The sequence below is a fragment of the Kwoniella europaea genome, chromosome 1 (genome assembly GCF_036810445.1).
Source record: "Kwoniella europaea PYCC6329 chromosome 1, complete sequence".
NCBI lineage: Eukaryota > Fungi > Basidiomycota > Tremellomycetes > Tremellales > Cryptococcaceae > Kwoniella > Kwoniella europaea.
Genome location: NC_089487.1, coordinates 1080366 through 1108159, shown reverse-complemented (window position 1 = coordinate 1108159; position 27794 = coordinate 1080366). Strand labels below are relative to the sequence as shown.

General features: G+C 44.9%; 8 protein-coding genes across 8 annotated transcripts; 3 read left to right on the top strand and 5 right to left on the bottom strand.

Annotated features, from left to right (window-relative positions):
- Positions 1–1097: 1097 nt before the first annotated feature.
- On the bottom strand, positions 1098–2425 carry V865_000414 (uncharacterized protein; the record flags this gene model as incomplete). The annotated part of the gene is made up of 7 exons (XM_066224245.1): positions 1098–1218; positions 1284–1384; positions 1442–1597; positions 1656–1742; positions 1817–1954; positions 2040–2186; positions 2255–2425. 7 exons carry the CDS (start codon positions 2423–2425, stop codon positions 1098–1100), a joined length of 921 nt encoding a protein of 306 aa, XP_066080342.1.
- A 2101-nt stretch (positions 2426–4526) lies between these two features.
- V865_000413 (uncharacterized protein) lies at positions 4527–7073 on the top strand (the record flags this gene model as incomplete). The annotated part of the gene is made up of 11 exons (XM_066224244.1): positions 4527–4670; positions 4753–4840; positions 4899–4963; positions 5026–5107; positions 5186–5323; positions 5403–5659; positions 5740–5990; positions 6078–6197; positions 6289–6504; positions 6609–6696; positions 6774–7073. 11 exons carry the CDS (start codon positions 4527–4529, stop codon positions 7071–7073), a joined length of 1749 nt encoding a protein of 582 aa, XP_066080341.1.
- A 431-nt stretch (positions 7074–7504) lies between these two features.
- Positions 7505–14202, bottom strand: V865_000412 (uncharacterized protein; the record flags this gene model as incomplete). The annotated part of the gene is made up of 6 exons (XM_066224243.1): positions 7505–7636; positions 7764–8257; positions 8320–10549; positions 10613–11109; positions 11190–13613; positions 13779–14202. The coding sequence occupies 6 exons, from the start codon at positions 14200–14202 to the stop codon at positions 7505–7507; spliced, it is 6201 nt and encodes a 2066-aa protein (XP_066080340.1).
- Positions 14203–15417: 1215 nt separating this feature from the next.
- Positions 15418–16290, bottom strand: V865_000411 (uncharacterized protein; the record flags this gene model as incomplete). The annotated part of the gene is made up of 4 exons (XM_066224242.1): positions 15418–15632; positions 15769–15814; positions 15892–16048; positions 16127–16290. The coding sequence occupies 4 exons, from the start codon at positions 16288–16290 to the stop codon at positions 15418–15420; spliced, it is 582 nt and encodes a 193-aa protein (XP_066080339.1).
- Positions 16291–16632: 342 nt separating this feature from the next.
- V865_000410 (uncharacterized protein) lies at positions 16633–17673 on the top strand (the record flags this gene model as incomplete). The annotated part of the gene is made up of 7 exons (XM_066224241.1): positions 16633–16645; positions 16831–16892; positions 16955–16982; positions 17066–17106; positions 17179–17291; positions 17405–17527; positions 17640–17673. 7 exons carry the CDS (start codon positions 16633–16635, stop codon positions 17671–17673), a joined length of 414 nt encoding a protein of 137 aa, XP_066080338.1.
- Positions 17674–19531: 1858 nt separating this feature from the next.
- Positions 19532–23353, top strand: V865_000409 (uncharacterized protein; the record flags this gene model as incomplete). The annotated part of the gene is made up of 14 exons (XM_066224240.1): positions 19532–20035; positions 20096–20204; positions 20270–20286; positions 20350–20464; positions 20528–21402; positions 21466–21602; positions 21654–21717; positions 21772–21862; positions 21917–21989; positions 22070–22241; positions 22299–22536; positions 22598–22887; positions 22952–23196; positions 23302–23353. The coding sequence occupies 14 exons, from the start codon at positions 19532–19534 to the stop codon at positions 23351–23353; spliced, it is 2982 nt and encodes a 993-aa protein (XP_066080337.1).
- Positions 23354–23506: 153 nt separating this feature from the next.
- Positions 23507–26236, bottom strand: V865_000408 (uncharacterized protein; the record flags this gene model as incomplete). Its single annotated transcript, XM_066224239.1, has 10 exons — positions 23507–24049; positions 24125–24270; positions 24343–24602; positions 24694–24858; positions 24929–25236; positions 25295–25370; positions 25436–25627; positions 25688–25911; positions 25980–26113; positions 26194–26236. 10 exons carry the CDS (start codon positions 26234–26236, stop codon positions 23507–23509), a joined length of 2091 nt encoding a protein of 696 aa, XP_066080336.1.
- A 290-nt stretch (positions 26237–26526) lies between these two features.
- Positions 26527–27663, bottom strand: V865_000407 (uncharacterized protein; the record flags this gene model as incomplete). Its single annotated transcript, XM_066224238.1, has 5 exons — positions 26527–26677; positions 26747–26869; positions 26945–27007; positions 27075–27359; positions 27431–27663. 5 exons carry the CDS (start codon positions 27661–27663, stop codon positions 26527–26529), a joined length of 855 nt encoding a protein of 284 aa, XP_066080335.1.
- Between the last annotated feature and the right edge of the window lie 131 nt (positions 27664–27794).

The window sequence follows — 27794 nt, the reverse complement described above, 5'->3', positions numbered from 1 at the left end:
GAAACTGATCCCACTGCGATATGCAGCTGTAAGCGAACCGATCATCCTTGTAGTACCCAGTGGGGGTGTAACAACACTGTTCAAGGATCTCAACAATTCTGTGATGAGCTTTGTGTGAGTGACTCTCGGAGCGTCTCAGCCCAATGTACACCACGTATCCTTAGCACACCTCTCAACCTAAACCGCTAATTGCAGATGCCACACAGACAAATGATCCCTCATGCCATGCGTCTCTATCAAGTCAATCACAGAACATGCAAGGAAATACTGAACAGGGCGGTACTAACGAAGTAGCATTTGAAACGTTCGATCGCATGGCTGCGCATTTTGAAGACGCCCAACAAGGTTCCTGTGAGAATTTGGGTGGGGATTTTGACTTTTCAGCGCCATCTAGACCGCCTTCAATCAATGACTTGTTATCCATGCAAGAACAAGTCGCACGCATGGATTCAGAAACGCAGCGAACGTTCCGACAATGGTTCAACCATTACGCGAGGACATGGGAGGAATGGTATAACCCGGATGGTGAGTCAACATAATCCCAATGCTGGATAGGGCTTGTGTTACTGCATGCACTGTGACTATCAGAATCCTACTACAGTAACTTCAATAGTTCCCTGCCTACATCTAGTATGCTGTAGCAAACCCTTTGTACTGAAAGAGTGTCGCGCACAAACATATCTACCATGCACTTCATCTTCTCTTAGGACTTAGGGGTACATTCATCAAGCACGACTGATTGTTAAAGTACACTCTCTGAGCAATGGGCGTGATGATTTGCAGATCGTCTCCGTCAGTATGATTGTGATGAGGCCTTTTCTGCTTCATATCAAAAGGCCTGTTCGCCAAATGTTCGCAAACTGTCTGCAACTGAGAGCAATGAGAAGGCGCATCAATGGATTGTTCGAAAACCAGTATTCTGCGTCTGCATCACTTCATGCTGGTTGATGTTCGCCTTGATTATGGAGATCTACTGATAGACAAGGAAGCAACAAACCCAGAAAGAATTGTCCGATCGTGAGCCCAAAAGAGAAAATGAAAAGGAGGAAAACCCAAATTGAACTCAAACCGAAGAAGATGTAAATAATGCGTAAAAATCATTTCTTCGCCCGAACACAACCGTCGCCTTCTAGCTCCCAGCCTTTCTTACAGTCGAATTGACAACTACCATCGATACACGAAGAATGGCCTAAAGCGACACCTCGAAGGGAAGAGCAACTGTAATAATTCGAACATTAACATGTATTTCAAAGGCAGATATGGGACGAAGAAGGAAAACTCACTCAGTACCCAGGGCAGCAGTGGTGTTAGGGTGACCAGGTGGGTTGTAAGCACCGTACAAGCATCCACCACAGGATTCGAGATCGTTCTTGGTATCAATACACTACGATTCTCACATTAGCATGATTGGTAACTAACAGTTTGAAGGACATAGACTCACCTCGTAGCTGTCTGGATCATTCTCCAATTGACATGGGGTGAAGCTCTTGGGGCACCAATAAGCTTGCATGGTCTCTTGTTCGGCCAAACGGCGTCTCTCGATCAGAGATCTTCGAGCTAGTCCCGAGGCAGTCGCATCGGCAGGATGGGTGTAAATCTACGTCAAGGTCAATCGGTATTCTGGCATAGAGGTCATTTGGAACATAAGCACTCACTCTGTTAACTTGATAAGCACAGGTGGTAGTGGCACCTGTGGAGACATAGTTGTCACCGCAAGCATAAAGATAAGTGTTATCTGATGTCTAAGCATAAATCCCAGCTGATCAGCACCATGCCAAATTTGAAGAACTGTTTGACAATAGGACTAGTGACTGACAGGATAGATAGCCATTAGAGGATAGTTTCTACAGGCAGTGAAGATTGCGTAGAAATCGGTCGAACTGGATTGAACCCCGATCGTATCGAGTCGGTAGTTGTTGGTACAAGTATAGAAGTCGTATGTAGTGTGTGTGATCTGAGAGTTGAAGTTTTAGTCAGCGACAGTACAATAGCCTATCCAGTGATAAACAAGGTAGATTTCAGGATACGATTTCACTCACTGAGACTTCGTAGTTGGATCCACAACCTCCTGAGTTGCCCGTGGTGATGACAGCAGTGGTGAATGTGTTAGAACCACATGAACATCCTCCAGTAGTCGATAACCATGCTGAATAGATGTAAGTTGTATCTCGGGCATAACAGAATGCCTAGATAGTCCCCGGTATCAGTCAACTTGATCTTCCTATCAATCAACATCTGCGATATGGGTACTCACCGCACAATCGGTTGCACTTTCCCAAGAGCCGGATTCTGCACCACCGTTAGGCACATAAGATGTGGTGGTACATGAAGCGAATTCTGAATTGTATGTCACAGCCGATACCATAGAAGGCACAGCTATAGCCAGTAAGAAACTGAGAGAAAGAATTGAGGATCTTCCGAACATGTTGATCTTGAGTGAGTGTGTCTTGTTCCGGTTGATGTCGAGTTGATTGTTATGTGATACGAGCTCAATCAATGAAGACTTTTGGAGAGATCAATTCAGATGATACGCTAGGAATGAGAGAATATATTCCATATATCTCTTTGGCGAACTCTGTCACATCAGCTGGTGAATGCATGGAGAAGGCTTGATATTCTTCATATCCATCTATATATAGATGATATCCGCCAGACACGTCAGTAAAATAGAAAGGTGAACATGACAGATGAGACAAACAAGAGCGAGATTTTACCGGAATCTCGTTGCTTCGTTGGCGATCCGCAATGAGCCCTGTGAAAGGCATTCCGTAAACGTTGAGGACCCGAAGGAGACCGTCCAGAGGTCTAGCGAGTAAAATGTCTTGCTAAGCAAAGGATGTGAAAGGATACCATAAGGGCCATGGTGGTGTAGTGGGAGATTGGAACATCAGATACAGTATGTAACTTGACTGATAAACATTGGGGCTTTTGATGACCTACTGCCTTAACTATAATACCGATATTAACGTTAATGAAAGTTTAATGTGTGCAGTACAGTACACGGTCTCCCGCTGGAGTCATTAAGCATGCTATTGTTGATGCAAGATGACCGTTGTCTAAGTAGGGTAGTAGCTGCCCCTTGAAGGTTATTATTAACTGGAACGTAACTTTGCGAGTGCGACAAAGCAATCGAGACCCTGCCTATCAGGTTACAGTATCTCTGATCGCCACAGAACTGTTTGTTGTTCAGATCCGCGGGTGAATTCCCTTCGATATCACTGAAACACCCAGACAGTTACGGCATTCACCCTACGCGTTGTTTATGATCTAACCTTTGTTTGTGTTTATGCCGTTTTAACGTTTGTATCTGATTTACATGAATGCTACACTAATGAATTTCTACTGCACGTCCGTTGTCATGTTCTGACAACCTTCCCGAGTCGGTGCCTCCCTTGGTTACCGAGACAGCCCATCGGCCGCAAGATTCAAGTTCTTGTCTTAGCGAGAGACAACGGACCGAGGGATGTCCACGATATCAAAATCGACCGGGTGTTACTCTACTAAGAATACGAGGACGTCTCGCTGTGCGATATGCTCGAACGCGGCTCAAAATCAAAGTCTACTAGCCTGCACGACCTCCATGATATCTGACGAAGAAAGAAATCATGTCTCATAGGTCATGACAAGGCACATTCCTCTAAGAGGTCTGAAACGCTTAAAAATGCCTTCCTATCGAGCTGAACATCGAATACAAAAGTCGTGCCCAAGGTATGCTTTGGCATACGAGAAGCCGTGATCTTTTCCACTTATCTCACGAACCATACGATGGCTCCCAAGACGAAAGATTAACGTTGGAGCTTCCTGGTGACATCCACTGGCTTCTTCCCAGACAAATCGAAGGACACTTATACAATGTGAAACGATAAATAGCCTTCATACCGCATCGTGCTCTTATTTCTCGTCCCACTTTGTTGTTCATTGTTGATGAGATCAGGTTTTGCACAGTAGATCTAGCAGATTCAGTGATTGCAATTCCATGATCGGGCGCTTCTAACTTCGATGCGATAACGATGTTGAGGAATAACAAACCATCGATCAGATTCCGCAGGGTCCTAGCGAGTTGACAGTCTTCTTTGTGGCTTCCTCCGCTGATCCTTTCATGGTGGTACTCTTCTTGCTGCCTAATGAGGGCTTCTATCAACCCTTGTAGGAAGTATATCCATGAGTAACATGATGAAGGGATATCCGATGAACTCGGGCATACAGAATCCCGTAACATCTCACTGCAATCATTTAAGTGATATCAAAAATGGAAGGATATGAAGGGACTGACTATGAACCGAACCAAGCTTGGATTTGCCAAAATTCCGAACATCAAGTGAAGAAGCCCACAAGGCGAGTATGGCTTGCATAAGATGATGGTTGATTTACTAATTAGCTCCGACAAGCGACTTTAGAGACTCTCTGCCATCTAAAGATTCCTACCCTTGCATATACATTTCGCGCTTACAGAATAGATCCTCTTCCACTCTTTTCGGCCACTTTTCATACAATAATTGGTCTATACGAAAAGGCATAAGAATACAATGAAAATTAAAGTGAAAGAAGTATTGAAGAAACTTGAAAGTGACCATGTGCCTACCCTATCGCGTAAAGAATTGTTTTTAGCTACCACTGATTTGTTACCCGTCACTGACGAGAAGAAAACATGGGACTCATGGACATTTGGAGTGATTGCTTCGGCACTGGATGGCACCAATGCTTTGAGACGACTGACATGACCCTCTAATGGGACTGTTCTCACATCGACAGGTTGGTTTCTGGGTAGCAGATTGCTTCAATTTGAATACATTCCTTATCGCCTCTTCGATGATAACGGCGGGACTTAACTGGTGGCAGTGTGGGTGATCCCGACTAACTACCCGACCATGGTGTATTCACTGACCACGGGTTTGTAGCACTGTTAGGTGTTATCATAGGTTACTCGATGGTGGGACCATTCATCGTTCTCAATGCTAGACCAGTGAGTCAGATGGCCTTCTCTGATAGAAAGAGTACTGTATCTCATATTGAACCACTCAAAAGGGAGCGGTATGGGGGCTCGTCTTTCCAGCTGTTTGTCGAACCACTTTTGGCGTCTTTGGTACTTTTTGGCCCATATTCACTCGTGAGTGATCTCCTCCCATTTCTATCCTTTCAAACGTTTCTCAGACTGACTAATCTCATGTTCTTGCATTCACTCTAGGTGCCACGATCGCCTGCGTTTGGTGGGGATCCCAGTGTTGGCTGGGCGGACAATGTGTTCACGTATTGATCAGAGCGATTTGGCCAAGTTTTACTACTATCAAAAATACCATGCCTGCTAGTACGGGCACTTCGACTGGTCAGTCTGCTTGTTGCTCGTCTCAATGCTCCCCGTGTAGAGGTCGTCGACTGATACTGACTTTATCTATATGTTTCAGACTATGTAATCTCATTTATCATTTTCTGGCTCTTATCATTACCTACAATTCGGGTACCGATCCACAAACTCCGATGGTTACTATTCGCCAAGGCGATCGTAGGTCCAATGGCCGGTCTGACACTCCTCGGATGGTCAGTCAAGCGAGCTGGTGGAGCTGGACCAATTCTCAGTCAACAAGCTACTTTGAAAGGTTCCAAGCTCGCTTGGCAGATGGTCACTAGTATAGGTGATTGTTTTGGTAATTTGGTGACTCTAGTAAGTTCAATGTTTCACAATAGCCACAAATAAATTTGATCCACGGGGACTCAACTAATGATATCGTATCTGATAAGTAGATTGTGAATGCACCTGATTTCGCCTCAAGAGCCAAAACGCCTTTTGCATCCGTATGGTCGCAACTATTAACCATGCCACTTGGATTTTCTATCACATCCTTCCTCGGTATCGTAATTTGCTCTTCAAGTGCTGTTCAGTGGGGTCAGCCCATCTGGAACGTCGTCAAGATCATGGAAGCGATGTTGGATGGAGCTGAACCCAGCAGAAGAGCAGGATTGGCTTTTATCGCCATGGGGTTCATATATGTGACGTGAGTGAGGGAGGGAAATCGCCACTGTAACGTCCAAATACTTCTCAAGCAATACTCGGCTGAATAGAACGTTATGATCCGTTACAGACTCCTCATGAATGTTGTGGGCAATTCGATCGCCGCAGGATGCGATTTTACTGCTTTGTTCCCTAGATACCTATCGATCAGAAGGGGTGGTTACATCGCTGCGATAGTCGGGATTTGCATGTGGGTACAGTACACTCCTTGATCAGTGATTTACATCAATATTACAAAATGTGCAGTACAAAGCTTATCTTTTTCTAACCATTTTCAATAGAAATCCCTGGCTATTGTACAAATCACCTCAAACACTGACCAAATTCCTCGCCGCTAACGGAATCTTCCTCGCATGTATTGCTGGACCGATGATATCTGATTACTGGTTGGTCCGTAAAGGTCATATAAGGATCAACGATCTTTACGTAGTGGATAAAAAAGGTTGGTATTGGTATTCTGCAGGTATAAATTGGAGGGGTTATCTCGGCATGTTATGGTATGTATGGTGATTGACTCTTTTCTCCTGCGATTTTACGCAGAATATAAATACAGTATCTCTCGAATCGAGCTGAGGCTGATGAAGTGAATGATAATTGTTAGTGGATTCGCTATTAATTTACCAGGGTTTATCAGTACGATCCAACCGTCTATCAACGTCTCCCAAGCTGCTATGAAGATATATTACCTAGTAAGTATCCTTCCGTCCTTATCCCAGTCCAAGATATTTTTGCCAATTAGTGCACTGATAATCGTCATACTACCTAGCTGTGGCTTACTGGACCTGGAGTATCAGGTTTGGTATATTACCTAGCCTGTCTTCTCTCTCCGCCACCAGGTATGAACAAAACCTTCGAAGAAGTTGACGAGTCAGCCGGTGAACCGAGAGTAGATCAAATTGTCATCAACGCAGCAACGACAGCTGGAAGAGTATCGACTCCCTCGACTGCTCCGGAGATCGAAGCTGGACAACAGAGGAGCGAACGAGAAGTAAGGTCCATTAATGATATTGCTGATATTGCGGTAAGCAAGAGGAGCGATGTGATCAAGAGATCCATTACACGATGAAACGTACTAATTGGGTCGAGATAAGTCACAAACTTGTTCATATTTTTTCCCCTTCGAGTTTGTCGATGAGGAGGTCAACGTTATGAAATATATGTACTTCATGTTGGCACCAGTTTCTACTCTGAAACAGGATACCAAAAAATAATGACGGTCAGAATTGAGAGCGAGAAGGTCAAATCTCATCAAAGCTATAATCTGAATGGGTGTGTGACAATGCATGCAAATGGTGTTCTTAGTGTAAGATAACTTCGTAACGTAACAAACATGAAAATAGGATCAAAAGCGAAGGTTGAGTAGTAATGAATAATGGTTAATGTGTAAAAATCGTTAAAATGCTAATGGAAGGTTGGTTAAAAAGAAGAAATCGTCTCACAACAACACAATTCACTATCCACTAACGTATCTTTTTCTGTGAATGCCCTTGATATCACTCAGTTCCTCCCTCTTCTAGCAGCTTTCAAACATGCTTCCTCTAATCCACTCGTACGTATCACTTTGACTCCTCCGTCCTCTAGTATTCGGACACCTTCGCATTGCACGAAATCGGGTGGTTCTTCGACTCCCTGCGATATCAAGTGAGTTTATTAGCAGCTGAATCAATTGATTTATACAGGACAGGGTTGATACGTGATATCACAGGATGTGTGGGAGACAAGATATAGATATAGTAAATATCAAATCAAAACTCACCAAATAAACAGCCTTCACCCCCGCTCTGACCAATTCCAACGCACAACTTGGCCCTCCGGAAGTCCGAATCGAACAGGGTTCCATCGTAGCATAACAATCCGCATCTTTCAGGACCTCTTCTATACTGGGTAACGTCGATTTCCTATCCTCTTTATCGGGGGCTGTGGAAGTGCTAGAAGAAGATCCCCATCCACCGAAAGAAGCTTGTAATTCACCATACTTTGTCCTAAAATTAGTTAACGCATTGGCTTCCGCATGGGTATTTCCAGGTATCTGTCTACTCCATCCGTCTCCCAAAATCAATCCTTTTGATTGTCCAGCTCCTTCAGGTCCGGTAGGGAACAAATCGAATTTGCCTGTCGATTCCAACGACGAATAATGAGATGATGATGACGGTAAGAACAAGGTCGATCCGACACAGAATGCCGTAGGGGACACTTCGCAATTCAACGTGAGGTCAAGGGAATGTTGCATCAATGCGAGAGCGAGGGGGTCTATGAGATGTCGACATTAGTACAGGTCCAGGTATATAGTTCACACTCATACTCAGACTCACCCGTAGTAGTGTTCCTCGCTCTATCAGCCATCTTGACGGCTTTCTCCAACGTTTCCTTGTGTGTGTTCTCCGGTGTACCTCTGATGGCCGATACGGATATAGCGATAGTTTCATCTGTGTTTCGTTTGTCATGTACGGTGATGGTAGCTTTGACATCATCGGATGAGTCACCTTCACTCGCAGTATCGTTATCTCCGACGGTATTTTGCGATTGTGGCACTAGATCCACTAGTATCTTGGTCTTTTGGTTTGGTGCGAGCGTCAGGCTGAGCGATGTGGTGAGGGGATTGGGATTGGCAGGGTTATCGTACAAAGCATCTTTGACACCTGCAGTGGGATCTTCTCTGGTCGATATTGGAGGTTGGGGCTGTTCATTCTCCTGCTGCTTGACTTTATCTTTCTTGTCTTTCTTTTCCTTCTTTTCACCTTGACCTTCTATCTCAGCCTCAGCGGGAGGAAACCCATCCTCACCATCCTCTTCATCACTCTTCAGATCTTTCATACCTATACCCAATTCCATTAATCTCTTTTCATATTTCTCAATTTTCTCTTGTTTCTTTTTCCTTTTGGCAATCTTCAATTTCTGTAATATCGCTTCTACCTCTTCTTCTTCGACTTTTGATAATGCCAATCCTACGTCTTTCTCATCTCGGGTCAAGGTGATCTGAGCGAAAGCCAACGATGGAGAAACTTTCGGTTCGATGGTGATTACAAATGTTTTTTCATGTTTTGATATATTCGTCAAGATGAATGATTGTCGAGTAGTCGAGGAAGTCGACGTATTACCTTGTTTCAAATTGACGTTGGTCGAATTGATAATTCCAAAATCTAGATTATCCGGTTCAACTTTAAAAGCCGGTATTTTCCTTACTACCGCTTTGACCGACAAATTCTGATCGTTATATCCATCCAAAACATTCTCAACCGTTATCATCTCTTGATAATTCCCCACTAAAGAAGGGGTGAATGAGAAATTCTTGACTTCTTTCCTACCAAACGCAGATATCACTCCATATCGACCTAAACCCAATTTCAGATCACCCGAAGCGATCGATCCAGAAGTACGCAGACGGAATAATCCAATGGTATCTGATTTATTGTGAATGACAATAGTCTTCTCTTTGATTTCACCTTTATCACATCCGCCGAAATTGATACTACTCTGTTGAACTTCCAGTACGCTCCTCACGCAGGAACTTCGAATGATCAGATCTCTGATGGGTAATTCCGAAGTAATCTTCTCAATGAGTTTATCATCCATCTTACCATGTTGGTCCGTGACGTTACAAGTTCCGCGTCCAGCTTCGTTCAATAGGGATTTATCAAATTCAACAAGCTTGATGAATATTCTTGAATCAGCTCGTTTCGCTCGAACCCCCACGTGAGGTCGAGTAGACCCATTGGGTGTCATCACCACTATCACTGCTTTGGTCTTTTTCGAACCGACATTGACCGTTCGAGCGGGAACTAGTTTACCAGAGGAAATGACATTTTGTAATTCCTTCTTCAACGCTATGGTTCTTCGGACATACGCTTCTTCCTCTTCCAATGATGAATGGGTGATGGACGATTTGAGGGAATCATGTCGTTCTATCGCAAGGAGCAGTTCATCTACAGTCATCTTGGAAGGATCGGTCGGAGCCCCAGACGTGACTTCAGTCAATTTCATATCAATCGGTCGTTTAGCTGTAAGAGCAGGTGATTTGCGTCCTCCCGTTTCAGGAATGATCCGCTGCATCACTTGAGAAGCTAATGTCGCGAGGTTGAGGTGCATTTCCGGTCTCTGAGTAGTGGAAGGTATCGAGACTGGTGAGGGATCGTGCGTTTGAGGGACAGTGATGGGTTGAGGTTTAGGGGAAGTCAGAGCGGAGGTATTACCAGATTGACCAGGAGACTGCATTGTCGAGGGTATCTCGGATGGGACGGTGCTCTGTGCGTTACCATGCCCATGATGTTGGTGATGATGGTGATGAGGATGTTTCTTCTTCGTCTTGACATCTTTACCAACTAGTCCGGAAGCTTTAGCAACAGCCGCAAAGTCAAGTTTCGGTATCTTGTCATGTCGGCCGGAAAGTTTCGTCCTATCTTCCAGCTCGATGGTGTCCAGAAGAGCGAATCGTTTAGCCCGAGGGGATCGATGCGCACATACTGGCGGTCCACTCGCCAAATCAAGGTATTCGTGAGGTTCAAGCAGAGTACGATCTTTGAACACGACGGAATTGCCATAAAGCTGGACGACGAAGTATCAGTCAATGACCCTTGCCGCATGTAATGGATGAGGACTATTACTCACCTGAACAGGTCTTCCTCTTCCACCTTTCTTTAACGCCACAGCAACCTGTTGACCCACACTCTTGCCATCTTTCTCTACGTCCTCTTTCTTCGCTTTACCCACGCTCTTCTCCCTGACTTTACTCTTCGATCGATTAGCACTTCCACCATTGGCGTTTTTCTCGCTGAGCTCTTGTAAAGTCTCCATGAACCTCTCTTTGAGTTCTCCATTAGGTGGCGAAGTCATTCTCTCAAGCGCAGTATCAACTTCAGAGTATTTACCCGGTGGGGCTTTGATTTTACCTGGCATAGGGGGTTCATCTTCCGCTTTTACATACAAACCTATATCTTCAGGTTGAGATGCGTAAAGATCAAGGACGAGCTGAGTATCTGAGAGATTTTCAATATGCATCGTTCGTACGGTCGGAGCGTTGATCACGACATTACCGAAATCGAGGAAGTTGCTGCCGGACGGAGTGAGGATTCGATACAAATGGGAATGTAAAGTGAGGTTATAGACTAGATGAGTAGATACAGCCAGGTACGTATCAGTCACCCATTGTGGCGCAAATAAACTTGTACGTAAATTAGTTACTCACCATCAACATTCTGCGATCTAATTTCCAGGACCTGATCGTTCCTCCTATTCAATAAATTCCTTACGAAACATTCCTTCTCATAATTCTCATTAATCCTTCTGGGGAAAAACTCTAATTTCTCTTCGACCTCTTCTAAGGGAGGTATAACAATGATGTTTTTGTTGGAAGATAGACTAATCACTTTTGATATAGCGGCAATCTCAATCTTGGTTGATAATTCAGACAAATTCCGAATTTTCAATTGTTTCGTTTGAGAAGATCCGACGGTGACTTTACCGAAATCTAATACCTTACCTTCAGGTAATGATATGAGGGAAGTACAATGTTCGACAGAGCAATTGATCGTTATTCTTCGAGCATTACTCGAGGTACCTGAACCCGAAGGAGTAGATGAAGTAGTATTATTTGTACTGATACTACTACTAGTCATATTCAAATCTTTATTCAAATTATTTGAGTTGTTCGTGTTATTACTTGAGCTATTCCCACTGGTGGATCTTGGATGATGCTGTTGTGGACCCGACACCGTATCCAAGTAAACTTTGAAATTCGATTTTCTCAATTTACCTGCTATCTCCGGTGGGTTCTTATCGTCAATCTCAGGTCGATGTAAGACATACACTCTGTACTCTGTACCGGGTCTCATCGTCATTTCTTCAATCTGATTAGGAATATTCTGTTCGGTCGAAGTCATATTACCCAGGGCGCGACTCGTACCGGTACCGATACTCGATGAAGTCGATCTAGACACGTTGTTGGTATTCTCCCCACCACCAAAGAAAGGAGGTTCGAAATCATCTTCATCATCTTCTATCGATTCGCCATCTAGCTCGTCCCCAGCGGTGTGCAGGAGATAACTCGAGGTTCTACTTGTGACTCTTGATAATGGTCTGGAGGGAGGTTGGGAATGGTCTCTTTGACCGTTCAATTCCCTGGACGGTATAGAAGCTTGATCATGTTCGACGAAACCCGAAGCTGAGCCAGAAGTAGGATTCGAGTCCACATCTATATTCTGAGGGATATTGGACCACGGTCTACCGAAATCACCGGGGACAGAGTAGGCGTTGAACATCTCTGAACTGATTATCGAAGAGGCAGGTCTAGATTTCTGACTTTGTTGTCCGGTAGATGAAAAAGGCGATTCAGCTCTTGGATCTCTCAACTGTTGCTGTTGCTGCTGCATCAAAACCCTTCCTCTACCATCTTTCGTGGAAGTTCTCGATAGACCCGATCCAACGTCCTGAGTCCGTTTCGTACTCGACGTGGCATTTGAGATTGTTCTAGGTCTATCCGAGGTGATCGATAAATCTTCATCCAGATCATCCCCTGCTACTCCAGCCAATCTGAAAACCACATTATATCCTTTCGTAGCAGAGAATTTCACATCTATAGGTTTATCTCCATTATTCTTACATGTTATTAATTGTTTCGACCAGATACCATCAATCACTTGACCGAAATCTATATTCGTTCCACTTAAGATAATCAACGAATCATCCAGTTTCTCAGGTAAGATTGTTCCGATCGCTTTACACGAGATGACATTTCCCGATTGGTTGATGTTGGAAATCAAAAAGGTAAAGTCGAAATCTTGAATAACGGCTTTAGCTCTCATCTCCAATCTGAGATGTCTGGATGATAGTGAAGGCAATGGGACAGGTTGAGAGGAATGATCAACATCTACTACGCCAAATACATTTTCCGAATCTAGATCACGTAATTCGAACCATACCGCTTCTTTGTATGGGGATGAAACTACCGTTGTTTTCCAGACCAGTTCGATCTCGGATCGATTGACTAACAGGATATCTCGATGATATCGACCACCGACTACCGCGTTGGTACCGAAGTCGATCACCAATTCTCCCGAGGATATCTGAGAGCCGGTGACTAGACCCTGTATAGGGTCGATGGGAGCAGCAGTGAACAGTGATCGACAGACAGTAGCGAAGAAGGGTAGGTTGACGATCTGGTGGGCGACGTTAGGTTGAGCAGGGGGAAGGTCGAGTGTGGAGAGGGAAGAAGAAGATGTGATTGCTCGGATAGTGATCGATCCATGGACGGAGAATGCCCGATGGACAGGTTCAGGTCGACGAGAATTATAAGCACTTTTCATACTTCCAGCGACTGATCCGCCGGATATTGAGCTAAGTTCGGAAGACCGTCCATCACTTGGTGAACCGACCCCGACAGGTGACATCTCGGAAGAGTAGGTGCGAGATAGGACGGGCTTGACACGAGGTGTATAGCCGCCGTCGTCGAAAATAGGCGCAGGTTCGTTCGCGGGAGTAGATGGGACGCTATGAGTCGGCTGGAAAGCGAAGAAGATGGTGATGGTTGTTGAGGGAGGTAAGGTGATGTGTAACGAGGGAGAACCGGCACTAGTCGAGGAGGATGAGGTGGACGATGCGGATGAGCTTGTGCCTGAGGGAGGAGGGGAGGTAAGTTAGTTATTGACCTTTCAGGATATAAAGAGCAGATGATCTATTGAGACATGAGCTGCGGAAGATTGAGAGAGTAGAGAATAGAAGATCAAGATGATTGTATGCAAAAATGCGATTACAGTAGTTGAAGAGATCATGAACTCACCCCTTTCTTCCTCTCCTAACCAAAATACCAACTGTCCCTCCAAATCACTTTCCACCTCAATCTCCACCTCGCTATCCCCCACTAAGTTCCTGATACTAAACGATCTGACCGTCTTCTGACTAAGATCTCCATCGAGGTAAGTAGACTGTAGATGGATCCATCCGGAAGGTACGTCCAACACCTGAACGAGCTGATCCTGTTTGGGTAAATTCAATTTACTACCAGTCGATGATGATTGTCCACCGGGTGTAGCTGTCACTGCCCCTGTTGTTGTTGTGGGTATAGTCAAAGGTCTAGGAGGTGGAACTTCTCCATCTTGGATTGGTGGAAGTTCGCCGTTACTTGATGCAGGACTTAGAACATCCATTATCCCTTTGACGCCAGCTTCTACCAGCCCCTCTAAGCTGTGTACAATATTTGACATGTTGAAGAGGGGAATGAATGGGTGATGGTACGAAGATGAGGGGCTACTCGAGTATGCTACTGTTTGACGGATTGAGGTGCTACCAGAAGACCGATGGGTCTTTCTGGATTATTGATTCTTCATCTTTGTTAAAGAAGAGAGAGGAAGGAGGAAAAGGGAAGGGGAGGTAGATGGTTGTATCTCCTCTCTTTCTCTCTTGTGAAGATGGGTTGATTGGATGTGAGCTGAAAGTGTCGGTGTGACCGGATGAATGTATGGCTGTGAGCGAAGATACGGAAGTGCGGATGCCGAGGATACGTGGTTGGCTCTGACGATGAGCAATCCAGTGAATCCAGTGATACTAGGTCGAGCTGTACCTAGTCAAATAGATTCTATTGGCGATGAAAGTCTATTAACCTGTCACCACCTTTGACCAGGTCGAGAGATGGTCACACGAGCCGAAGAGACGAATGAAAACTCTTGGTTCGTAGTCGTCCGAGCTTGAGGTGATCAATGTGACTACAGGTATGCACGATGTCGACGAAGGGACGCTGATGATGATATAAGCCGATGTAGTCGGGTATACTTGAATTAGGAATACACAGATTGATGGTCGTCGTAAGGATGGTTGGATATAGGAGTGAGTGGATGTGGAATGAGTGAGAAAGGGTGGATTGGGTTGAAAAATCCGGGGTAGCTTGTTTGATAGGATTTTACACTAAGACTAGTGTGATACTTCAAGTATCACCAGAATAGCTATTGTGATAGGCTGACAAAGGCCTTTGGGGCCTCTGAGAGGTGGTTGAGTGGGTTGTGGGCCTATATCAAAAAGGAGAGAAAAGAGAAAGAAAAGAAGAGAAAAGAAAAGAGGGAGCCAAGAAATGAGAAAGATAATTATTGAGAGTTGAGAATCGAGGGTGGTTACTGTTACTACGAACTTTCAGTGGCGCTCTTCTATATATATATGGCCCATGTGGATACATGGGCCCTCGACCGCACTATGCATGGAGCATACACAGTCAAGCCTATACTTGTATCCATGTTCACAGATGATTCTATGCATTGCAGTATACGGTGGAGTAAGAGATGAGATGATATGGTACATAAGTAGAATACAAGGGAAGTACTAGCAAGCGAGAATCAAGCGAACAGGCGGACTAAACATTGGTAATGGTAGACAAGTATGACAGTCTCCGTTCTCATCCCGATACCAATGAAGCATGGTGGTACACAAGATCAAGAACTATTCCTCAATTTCTCTACTCCACCAGCTTTATTGATCATCCTCTTGATCTCACCTTTGGTCTTCTGCCATACATTCAATTTCATATCCCTCGCCATACTCTCGTAATCGTCATTGTATTTCTGGACAAGGTTGATCAACCATGTCTTCTCGGATGTCGAGCTGTGTCTTTTGACTGGTGCGGAGGTCGATGATAGGGCTTCGAGTTCTGTTAAATAACAATGGATGTTAGTATGAGTAATGTACTTGGATACGAAAAATGCGATAGGGATTATGAAAAAAAAAAAAAAGCCTCCCTATGATCGTCGTCGTTAGGTTTAAACATAGAAAGAAAGTAAACTCACGCCTTACAACCTCCGTTTTACCTTGTACCTCCTCCCTCTCCCTCTCCTCTCATCCTCTTCAAACAGAACATTCCCTTCTTGGTCTTGTACCTCATCATCCTCATCGATGATGATATCAATCACATTCCCTTCTTCATCCCTTATGATCCTACCGAAACCCACTTTCGGTTGTGCTTCTTCTTCAGCAGCGGGTACAATGGGTAATTTGACTCGTTGAGATCGAGAGGAAGATGCTGACGAGGGGATGGGAATGGAAGGTAAGAGACCTAATGCTGCGTAACTACAATACAACAAGACAAAGACTATTAGCTTTCCTGTCATATCATCTCACAACCATCTCTTCATACGCTACACGTACTTCTGAAAAACCGTCTTCTTCTTATCCCAACCATTCTGCAACACCTCTGGACCTTTCAAGGGAGGTGCTCGTCTCTGCTTCTGATGCAGCTTCCGTATCCTGTGGATACTGGGTTTGGTAGATTTGTGCGATTTCGCTTTGGATCGTTGTCTTGGATTGGCCATGGTGTTCTACTGTGCTCTGTTTCTTCGTGTTCGGTGTTATTGGTCCATGTATAACAAAACAAGTGATAGAAAATCAAAATCTTGTTACGCTGGTACAGTAGTATGGTGGTTCTAAAAAAGATTTCTTGGTACCGCATGCTGTTACGTAACATACCCACTAGTGACATTCCACTTCATCAAACTGTTCCCTGGCAACAACTAAACATCCATCATCATCAACGACATCATCGTTCATTCGTCCTTCTACTCCTCACTCCATCTCAAGCATATACTGCATACTGCATATCCATATTCACACACGGACTTTCCTCCACGCAGAATAAAAGTAGTCAAACATACAAGATGGGTGGAGAAGGTGAGTTCTGTCAGTGTAGAACTCGACTCAGATGGAGCTGATAAACACTCTACCTCTATCCATTTTCCTCACACGACTTGCATCACATTCTATTCCTACTATGACCATAACTCGATGGATACTTGTATCGTACACATATACGTGTACGACACCCTCCACCATATGATGATGGTGACACGCCACAGGCTGGTTATTCCTCTTTGCGGTCTTAATGGCTGCCGTACTCTTATTCACCATGGTGTTCTTTGTGAGTATATCCCACCTTCCTCGCACCAGATCCACGCTTACTAACGCTATGTGTGGATGTAGATCATCATGTTCTCTGATCTCGAGTGTGGTAGGTCCAGCTACCCACTAGCTCTTGGTACATACAATGGCGAGACCGACGTAGCTGATATAATCCTGACTCTGTGACAACAGATTACATCAACCCTATCGACCTCTGTAACAAGCTCAATCAGGTGAGTACATGCATAATCTACGATATTGTCCATAGCATTCAAGTGCTGATCATCCTTTTGTCAAATCATCAGTTCGTTCTCCCCGAGATGATCGCCCATGCCTTCCTCACTCTATGTTTCCTCTTATCCGGTCAATGGTTGGCTTTCTTGTTGAATGCTCCATTGGTAGGATATAACGTTAATAAGTGGGTGATAATGTGCCTTCTCAATCGAAGTAAAGTCATTCGCTAATTCTTAATCGTACTCTTTTTTCTCCCTCCCCTCCTACCCATTGCTATCTTCTAACCCCCTCCCATAGGATTATGGCCAAGAACCACATGTACGATGCAACCGAGATTTTCCGTACTTTGTCGGGGCACAAGAAAGAATCATTCATCAAACTTGGTTTCTACCTCGTTTCATTCTTCTACTACCTTTACAGGTGGGTAATATATCTATCTTTTCTAACCATCCTAATCCCGCCCCCACTCTTAGCATTTCCTTGAGGTAAACTCTCGTAAGGGCAACGGCTGACGTATGACTTGTGTTCGCAGAATGATCCTCGCCCTCATCTCCGAGAGCGACTGAAATCAAATTTAATTCCTACAAACCATCATTATCCTCTTTACGATAATAATGAACAATAGCGTAGAACAGCTAGGTGAAGGGAAGGAAAGACTGGATTCAGTATCTTATCTCATATTCGAGAGTAATCTGTGCAAGCGAATGGGAGAGATAGGAGGTGGGGTGGGGAAAGAAGATAGATGATTATTTGTGGATGAATGTTTTCTTTTATCATTTCTCCTTTCATTCTATATTGAACTCGATGAATTTCCCAATTATAATACCTCTGTGATCGCCTGAATGTACTGACCCCACTCTTCATGGATAGCAAACATGCTCAGATTGAATGTCTATGAGATGATATACTGGTGGAGATGTTGAGTATGATTCGTCATCTGAATGGGTATGCGTGCCTGAGTGATCCAAAGTATATAGCATACCCGTGAAGTAAACACATTCCTGCAGCTGAATCTTGCCCCTCGAGATAGACCTATGCATGCAGTGTTCACTGACCTCCTGTATATCGAGCCATGCATCCGCCAGCAATACTCGTATGAAGCATCTAAGGGAGTTGTATGAAATGGATCATAAATTACGTTGACTACGACCAATGACCAACGGACGAATCCCGATTTGATCTGATAACCGATCACTTCGCTGGTTCACTTCTCGTCATCATCATTTTATCATTCTTCATCACACCATAGACAATAGATCCATAGAACCATAGATACGTCTGGCCTTCCTCTAGCCTGAGCAAGTACCATCGTACCATCGGCTTCAGCCTTGTTTAGCCGACTGGACTTGCACTTGCACTTGCACCATATCACGATCTCAACATCCTTCTTTTCATCCTCATCATCAAGTTGGTAATATTGGTACAAATCCTTTGTATCCCTCGAGGTATTAGCAAGTATCTCCTCATAGTTCACCATCATGTCATTGACATCACCTCATCCAACGTATATACCAATCAGTCATTCGCCGATCCACGAGATCAATGGAGATGAAGAAGAAGGACGAGGACGAGAGAAATCATCGCCGCCTGGAAATGGTGGGGGCAGTGTTGAAAGGAGACCTACAGGTGTGAGAAAGGGTGAGTGTAGTCACTATCCGTTTGGAGTTGATCTACTGTCTACTCTGCGGTTCAAAGAGTGTAGCATTTGTGCTCTTTTCGGAAAATCCATGTAATGTAGAAGAGGGACAGAGGATTTTTTTTTTCTTTTCGGAAGTTGAATGAACAACTCAGTCCAATCGTTTATTGTCAACTCTATTGCTATATAAACAACTCATCTATCTCTACTGCCTTTCTATCCCCTCATTATCATCTTGAATTCAATCTACACTATACATACGCATCTAACCATTCATCTTGATTGCTACATCGCCGCTCTGACCGATATCAGCGGACGACTTAATCATAAAACAAGGTCATCACACCTTGATTAACTATCCCATCCCGATCACACTGTTTGTGTCGATCACCATCACCATCATCATCATCATCGTCCTTGGTGTCTTGTACCTTCCAAGGATCCGAAGGCATATCATCATCACATTATCTGTCACCTGATTTCTTCTTCTCTTTTCCCTAATTGCTTGGTGATATCAAATAGATCTACGCCTTGATCATCTGTTTGACTGACGCAAGACTACGTGCTCACCATCATTATCACCTATTATTGCTGACGCATTGACTTGTATCTCCTCATTGCTTACCAACGTATCACAAACAACGTTTCATTCAATTGAACCATCCAAAAAATTACAAAACAAAAAACGACTCGACCATCAACATCAAAATTATATATATAACACCAATCCTCGATCAACATATTTCCCCACTTTGATTATTATCTTATCTAATCCACCATAAATAACAATGTCACTTGCCGACTCGCGAATCTTACCCAACCTGTACGATGGACTGGCAACTCCACCAATCTTATCACCCCCTCTCACACCTACATCTAAACCTCGTTATCATTACACACCCAATAATCATGTGACGATCACCCCTCTCTCACCTCGTTCCAACAACGTTTCTTCCTCTCCTATCCGTTCGACCTCGACCTCTGCCAAAACCACCTCATTATTCTCACCATCAATTGTCTATCCCGTGGCACCGCCTTCTACCCTTGTGGACATTCCTCTCGGATCATTACAACCCGCTCAATTACCCCCGCCTTGCAAAATCGTACCTGCCGATCGCATGAAATTGAAACGAAACTCGAACACCGAAGCAGACTCACTCACGAGAGAAAGGAAGGGCAAGATGCCTGCTCTGTCTCACCTGTTGAGCGTAGGTAATGGTAGAGGTCTGAGTATAGCGGCGGATGAGAAATATATCTATGCTGGATGTCAAAGTAAAGATAATGAGATTACAGTGAGTAGACGTCATAACGATTGATCTAGAATAGACTTTCGCTAAGACGGATTGAAATAGGTATTCTCAAGGGCATCTTTACAGCCAATGTACAGGCTCATGGGTCACGAAGGTAGTATATTGGCTTTGCTCTGCATCGAAGAGAAGAAATGGCTCGTGAGCGCTAGCAGTGAGTTGAATATGAAGCACTTTTGTTATCGAGTGGTTCGCTAATCGATGTTTTGATCCACATAGGTGCGGGCGATGTTAGGGTAAGTGAGGATTTACAAGGTGTATTATGCATTTGAAACTGATATCAACGTTGAAACATGCAGATCTGGTCGACAAGAACGCTCGAGTTGATCTACATCATCCATCCTTGCGATGATACCGCCGGAGATATCTATTCGTTAGCTTGGGATGAGCGGGAAGGAGGAACTCTCTACTTCGGTAGGTCATCATTTCATGATCTCGCAAATACATTTACTGAATACTCGGCGTGACCTTTCCCAGGTTCACAATCCGCTTCAATCGAATGGGTCAACTTCTCTGGACCTGGACCCATTCGTCGAAGACGTGTCTCAGCTGCTGCGGCCAGTACGGTCGAAGTTGTCCCTCTAAGTCAAAATGGAGTCGATCCAGCTCAATCTCGTCCCGGTCCTTCACAGCGGACAGGCCGATACAAACCTCATCATTTCTTCAATAATCCACCTGAAGGAGGCTCGTATTCCGGTAGCGGCACCAATACTCCTCGATCACCTGTCATCGCCTCGAATACTCCCACACCTGGTGGATCAGGTCGAAGGGAGTTCTTCACCTCTGCCGATTTGGACAAGTTGAGTCTGAACGAGAGGGCCGAACATCCCGCTACGGAGTTGGAGATAGGTGCCGAGTCGCGTATAGCCTTTGCCCACTACGGCTATACCTATGCGCTCGAGCTTATCTCCAGACCCAATGGGAGGAAATGGTTAGTCAGTGGGAGTGGCGATTCCGACGTGAAGATCTGGGATTGCGAGTCCGGTGGGGGAGGTTTAAGTCTAGTAAAGACATTTGATAATTTACCTGGAGGGGTATTATCGTTCGCTGTGAGGGATTCGTTACTCTATGCTGGACTTCAAGCTGGAGAGATCGTAGTATGGGATCTGGAGCCGGGAGCGTGTATACGAACGATCGAAGCGCACGATGCGGATGTACTTTCCATGTCGGTGTTAGGTGGTGATGTGTATACCGCTGGTGCAGATGGGAGAGTTTTGAGAGTCAATGAAGAATTCGATTGTACGGCTGTTTGGAAAGCCCATGCGGGGACGGTCATGAGTACTGTGGTGGTAAAAGGTACGAGACCTGGTGGTTGGGAATTGATAACTACAGGAAGTGATTCGTTCGTCAAGGTGAGCCAAATATCCTTACTGAGTAATAATGATTGGACTAAAACGTTGGTGATATGATTGTAGATATGGAATGTTGATTTGTCGAAAGCTTCCACACACGATAGTGAGGTTGATGTGGAAGGTGAAGGTGATGTTATGCTTTACGCGTTATCAAAATTGGTGGCTGTTCCCACAGTCTCGGACGAAGCTCATCGAGAGAGGTAAGTGTAGCTTTCTGAAGCTGAACAATGCATCCTAACGAATTGAGGTAGTTGTCGACAAGGTGCTCATTTGTTGAAGAAGATCTTATCGCAACTTGGAGCGACCTCCGAAGTGGTGAGTCGATAGTTGCCGATATCTTCATACCTATGCTAAAAAGGTCGCGCACAGTTGTCCGGAGAACAGGGTAAAAACCCATTAGTACTTGCTACTTTCACCGGACGAGATATCGGTAAACCAAGAAAGAGGTTGTTATTCTATGGTGAGCTGGAGCAACTTCTTCTAATCATCAATACCAGCTAACGATATGATATAGGTCACTACGATGTACAACCGGCTGACGAGGAGAAATGGGAGACGAACCCTTGGGAACTGTCAGGTCGCAATGGGTGAGTAGTGAATGTTTGAGCACTTACGCCTTCTCAATATTCGAGAACCAGACTTACGACTGATTGATTTGTTTATGTAGATACCTGTACGGAAGAGGGGTCACCGATAACAAAGGACCCATCTTGGCTGTTGCTTGCGCTGCCGCTTCATTGAGACAACGCAGAGAGCTAGACGTGGACCTGGTGATGATCATCGAAGGAGAGGAAGAAGCTGGAAGTAGGGGATTTGCATCTACCGTTAGAAAGCATAAGGTGAGTTGGTCTGTCGCCATCTATACGAGTGCACTCAACTCTGACGGGTGATTTCAGTCCGACATTGGCCACATCGACGCTGTTCTCCTATCCAACTCTACGTGGATTGACGAAGCGGATCCATGTGTGGTGTTCGGTATGCGTGGTGTGGTCTATGCCAACCTTAGCGTTTCCAGCAAGACCGAAGATCTGCATAATGGTGTGGACGGGGGCTCGACCACAGAACCGATGTTCGATATGGTCAAAGTACTAGGTGCTCTTTCGGACAAGGATGGTGTGAAAGTTCCAGGGTTCTGTATGTTCACTTCGCTATCCGGGAAAACTCACGAATTGAGCTGACAAGCGTGATCATATAGATGATACGGTCAGACCACCAACCGAAGAAGAACTGTCGCTTTTACGGGATGTTTCTTCGGCTTCAGGTCGATCATTACAAGAACTGATCAAAGTATGGAGACAACCTTCATTCTCTATTGCCAATATCGTCTCTTCAGGATCGGGCAACAAGACTGTCATTCCTAAGAAAGTATCGGCCGATATCAGTATGCGTATTGTACCTGATCAACAGCTCGAAGATATCGTCAGGGATTTGAAAGATTACTGTCAGAAGGTATTCGAAGAGTTGGGTAGTCCACATTCTTTCGAGGTGGGTCACCTTCGTACCCATTCAAAATTTCCTCTGATTTGACTGATGTTGTTTTCACCTATAGATCCAAGTGACTCACTCCGCTTCATGGTGGTTAACATCCCTTGACTCACCCTATTTCAAAGCACTCGAATCGTCCGTTCAGGATGTATGGGGTGTGAAACCTCTCAAGATCAGGGAAGGAGGTACAGTCCCCACTGTATTCTGGTTGGAGAAGGAATTTGGCGCTCCGTGTGTCCATCTACCCCTTGGACAGAGTAGTGATGCGGGTCATTTGGCAAATGAACGAATGAGGTTGTTGAATCTTAGGTGAGTGGTGTTGGTCGCCTTCTCTCATCCGTATCAGATGATATGCGTTCTCCGAGTATACCGGATGATGGTCGACTCGAAGCTGATGTTCGATGCGTGATGTAGGAACGGTAAAAGAGTCATCGAAGCTTATCTTGCCAGATTAGCTGATATCTAAAATTGAATGGACCAATTGACGTATCCACCAGTGCACTATTGTTATATTGCTATTGGCTCGAGTTGCTTTCAGACATAGTCGGATAAAATACATTTTGTATAATACATACAATACGAGTTGGAAGAACACATGAAAATGTATATAATCAACTGATCAATTCTTTTGCTTACTCTGACTATCCAGCCATTCCTGTTGAGCTTGTAATTGCTTTTCCATATACTTCATTTTCTCCTTCTTCATATTCTCATTATGTCTCGCATTCTCTCTTGCATCCATCATCCATTGAGGTTCACCTGGAGGAACCAACCTGAATGCTAAGAACAATACACTCACCATGGTGAGAACAATCAAGACGATCAGATCAATCTCTTTATCTCCTGTAGTGAGGATACTTCGGAGGTAGGACCGTGTGAATCTATCGATATTCCGCTGGGGTATGAAGCTAGGTGGGGATTTGTAATATAACGTATAGGCTATACAACCACATATGGTAATGAATGATCCGATGATATAAGGTAACGAGTTGATAGAGACGTTCTCGAGGGTGTACAGTATCGATGAAGGTTGAAGAGTGTTTAGTGGATTCGAACGATTGATCGAGGAAAGGGGATGGGTGTAAGTATGAGGTAAAGGCATTGATAGATCGGATAGGATAGCTTGGGTACATAGTCTTGAACCTGCAATGGCAATCGGCACCTACAGTACAAGGAAGCAAGCAAGCATCATCAGCTCATTTCGTGAGATTACTCTACACTTGAATTATGAACTGACCCCTGTACCTGGATGAGCACTCGCACCAACGAAATAAGCATCTTTCAACGAAGGATGTCTGGCCTGTTGTCGGAAAGACAGGACGTTGAAGAAATCGTGGGTTATACCGAGTATAGATCCATGAGTCAAATTGAACTTATCCTTCCCTATATGCCAAATCCAATAGTCAGCGGCTAAAAAGACATATCAACGGGTGTTCCCCGATGTATCCCACTCACACGTCTGAGGCGTATTTACTCCCTCCCAGATGATCTTCTCCTTGAGACCTTTAACACCCAGACGAGCCTCCATCACTTCGATAACCTGTTTTCTAGCCCTGTCCACCAACGCCGGCCAATCCTGGGTATCTTGATCGGGAACATTCGATCCTTCGGAGAATGTACGTAAACCTTGTTGATCTTTTGTGATGTTATGTAGATGTCCTACTGGCACTAGGACGACAATAGCGTCCTTTCCTGCTGGGGCGGCTGTGGGGTCACTGTACCATAATATGGCTACTTAGCATTCTCAAGTATCTGTTGAGTATGATCAATCGAGAACTATAATGAACGGAAATGAATGATACGTACACTCTAGATGGAACATTCACGTAGAAACTGGGCTCTCTCGGCATCCCTTTTCTTTTGAATATATCATCGAACGAGCCTTTATAATCCTCAGCTAAAAAGATGTTATGAGCGTTGAGCGATGGGATGGTCGAGTCTAGAGCCCAGTAAAATGATATGGAAGAGCACCTTGAGAGGAGTGAGATATAAAGTCAGTCCGTTGCCTCCCGGGGACAGACGGGCTAGGGAAATTACTCACGAATGAGGTTTATCATTCAACCTCTTAGCAAGGTTGGGATCCAATAGTTGTTTCTTCTCCTTGTCCTGTCCAATACCCTTCCCAATCTTCTCAAACAAGTTGTTATGCGCCCAGACTAGATCCGCATTGACGACTACCACATCTGCCTCTCTGACATCTCCATTTTCTAGCCGCACACCTGTAACTCTCCCTCTGGAATCATGAGTGACTGACGAGACAGGTGTGGAAAAGTGATATCTCGCACCGAATTGTTGAGAAATGTCGACGAGGGACTGTACGACCGAATGAAAACCTCCTTTAGGGTACCACTGTGCAGCCAAATTAACTCAGCACAAGTATGAGTTTGTGAAAGATCCAATCACTCACTATCCCCTCGCAAGTCTCTGTCCACTGTAGTAGCGTATACGTACCAGGTGCATCGAATGGAGAGCTACCTAGATACCTACACAGGATATTCAGTTTAGTACGATGTTCTGGATGAAGCGGGGAGTATAAAACAAAACTCACATACTACCGAAACTAAAAGCCCTTCTCATCCTCTCCGTCCTAAAATACCTTGCACACCTACCCCAGAGACTACCAAAAGGATGCAGCTTGAGCAAGTTGATCAGGACGTCCGGTCTGAGCATAGACAGCAAATTGGGAAATGGCTGTCCGAGAACATGTTCGTATGATAATTGAGCGTGTATTCCTGCTTCTCTGCGGTACCACCCACGGTCAAACTAAGTATTGGACCCTTGAGAAGACAATTTGACAAACCTTAGGAACCCTTCCAACCTCGCTGATCCACCTTTACCTTCCCATTCCTCGACCTCTGCTCCTAATTGCGCTCGATCGGAACTCAGCGTGACTTTCTCACCATCGTGATAGTGTATCACATAATTCGGATCACACTGTATCAGATCGACGTGATCTTCCAACTTGGTACCGAGGTCATTGTAGAGTTGATGAAATAGTGGAGGAAGCAAAAGGAGCGAAGGGCCCTATTCCAGACAACTAGCTGTCAGTGAAACATTCACATCTCCGATGTATTTAGCAGATCAACACCCACCTGATCAAACCTATACCCCTCATGATGAATCAAACTACATCTCCCACCCGACATCTCATTCTTCTCGTACACTTCCACATCAAACCCCGCATGAGCGAGTCTCGCTGCTGTAGCTGTACCTCCTACACCGGCACCTACTCGTGTACCACTTGATGTCAGCCTACGGTGACAGCTGAGTTTGGGAAGAGACACCCCAAACCGGAAGGGATCTCACCTATCACGATCGCTGTAGCCCTCCTCCTTGCTGTGTCTGCCATTGGATGCGAGGGTTTATGCTGTGAAAAGCTACGCAGGGTAGGAATAGTGACAGCATGCATGCATGTGGGAAACAGAAAGTCATAAAGCGTGAGGGTTTACTACCACGATCACAGCCCACCAGTGACAAACCCCGGTTAAGAATGACGAGTGCAAGTTGCCGGCGAGTGATACTACTGTATTAGTGGCTAGAGGGGTAGATCGGAATGAGAGGTTGTCTACGCCAATGTACAGTAGTAATGATGCATGCATGCAGGTTTGATTCTATACATATCTTGTCCTCATTGTCCCCTTAAGCGTTCTTGATACTGGCTTCTACCTTTTGAATGGCCGATCCACCATCTACAATAGCCTGTAACAAGAACGTATTGTCCGCACCAGCCATCACGAACCTGGCATTACCATTCTTCTTGGCGAATTTCTCGACGAGATCCAAACGGTTACTACGTCGTGGGAACACATGCGATCAGTCTTTCGCCAATTATGTATTCCGTTCGATGGTTTGAACTCACTGTAAACCACCAAAACCAACTGATACCTTCCTACCATTCACTGAGACCTTCTTGGCTGCCGCCGAGACCCTATCAAAGGCTTCTTCAATCCTTGGATTACTGAAATCACCCGGGATACCCATACTGGAAAAAGAAAAAGAATCAGCCGTCATGACACACCTGCTGTACACAATCAGGATCATCCCACATGCGACTCACTCTGAAGTCAGATCACCACACCCTATCAAAAGCACATCTACACCCTCACAAGCGGCAATCGAGCTGGCGAATAGCGTAGAGTTAAGTAAGCCATGATTTCTATTATATGGTCTGCCATACAGCTACTCACTCAACATCCTCCAATGCTCTGACAGTCTCGATCATACAAATAACAGTCACCAGGTCATTACAGATGGGGTTAGCAAACTTGGCAGGTACATTTGCGTATCTCAACATCGGCATCGTACCAGTCGCGGACCTTTCACCTAGAGGTGCAAATCGAGCGTATTTCACTACGTTGGCCGCTTCGGCTGCGCTGTTGACGTGGGGGACGATGATGGCTTGAGCACCTCCATCGAGAGTACGCGAGATCCAGTCTGAGGTGTTGGCTGGGACTCGCACGATAGGTGTCAGACTATCACATTACAACTTACATTGTCAGTCGGCAGATCCACATCCCAGACATTGTTTCACACTTTCACTCACCCCAAATTGAGCGCGGCGCAACTAAGCTGATTGGTAGTTTCTAAACCGAATGGACTGTGCTCCAAATCAATCAAGACAGCATCGTAACCAGCTGATTTTGCGAACCCTAGCACTTCTACACTTTGGACTATCTTGATCGAGAGAGCGTGAGCAAGAACCCCAGCGTCGAGTTTCTCCTTGAGAGGATTGGGAGTAGCGAATTTCCGAGCGAATTCGATGTTAGGGAATGACATCTTGTTTAGTTGGGTGGGTGAATGGTGTTTGCAGATGGACTAGACTTGGTTATTTAGACCTGACTGTTGGACTGGAGTTATATGCAGTTGAATAGCATTGTCCAAGGTCACCGTATCTTAGGCGCAAACAC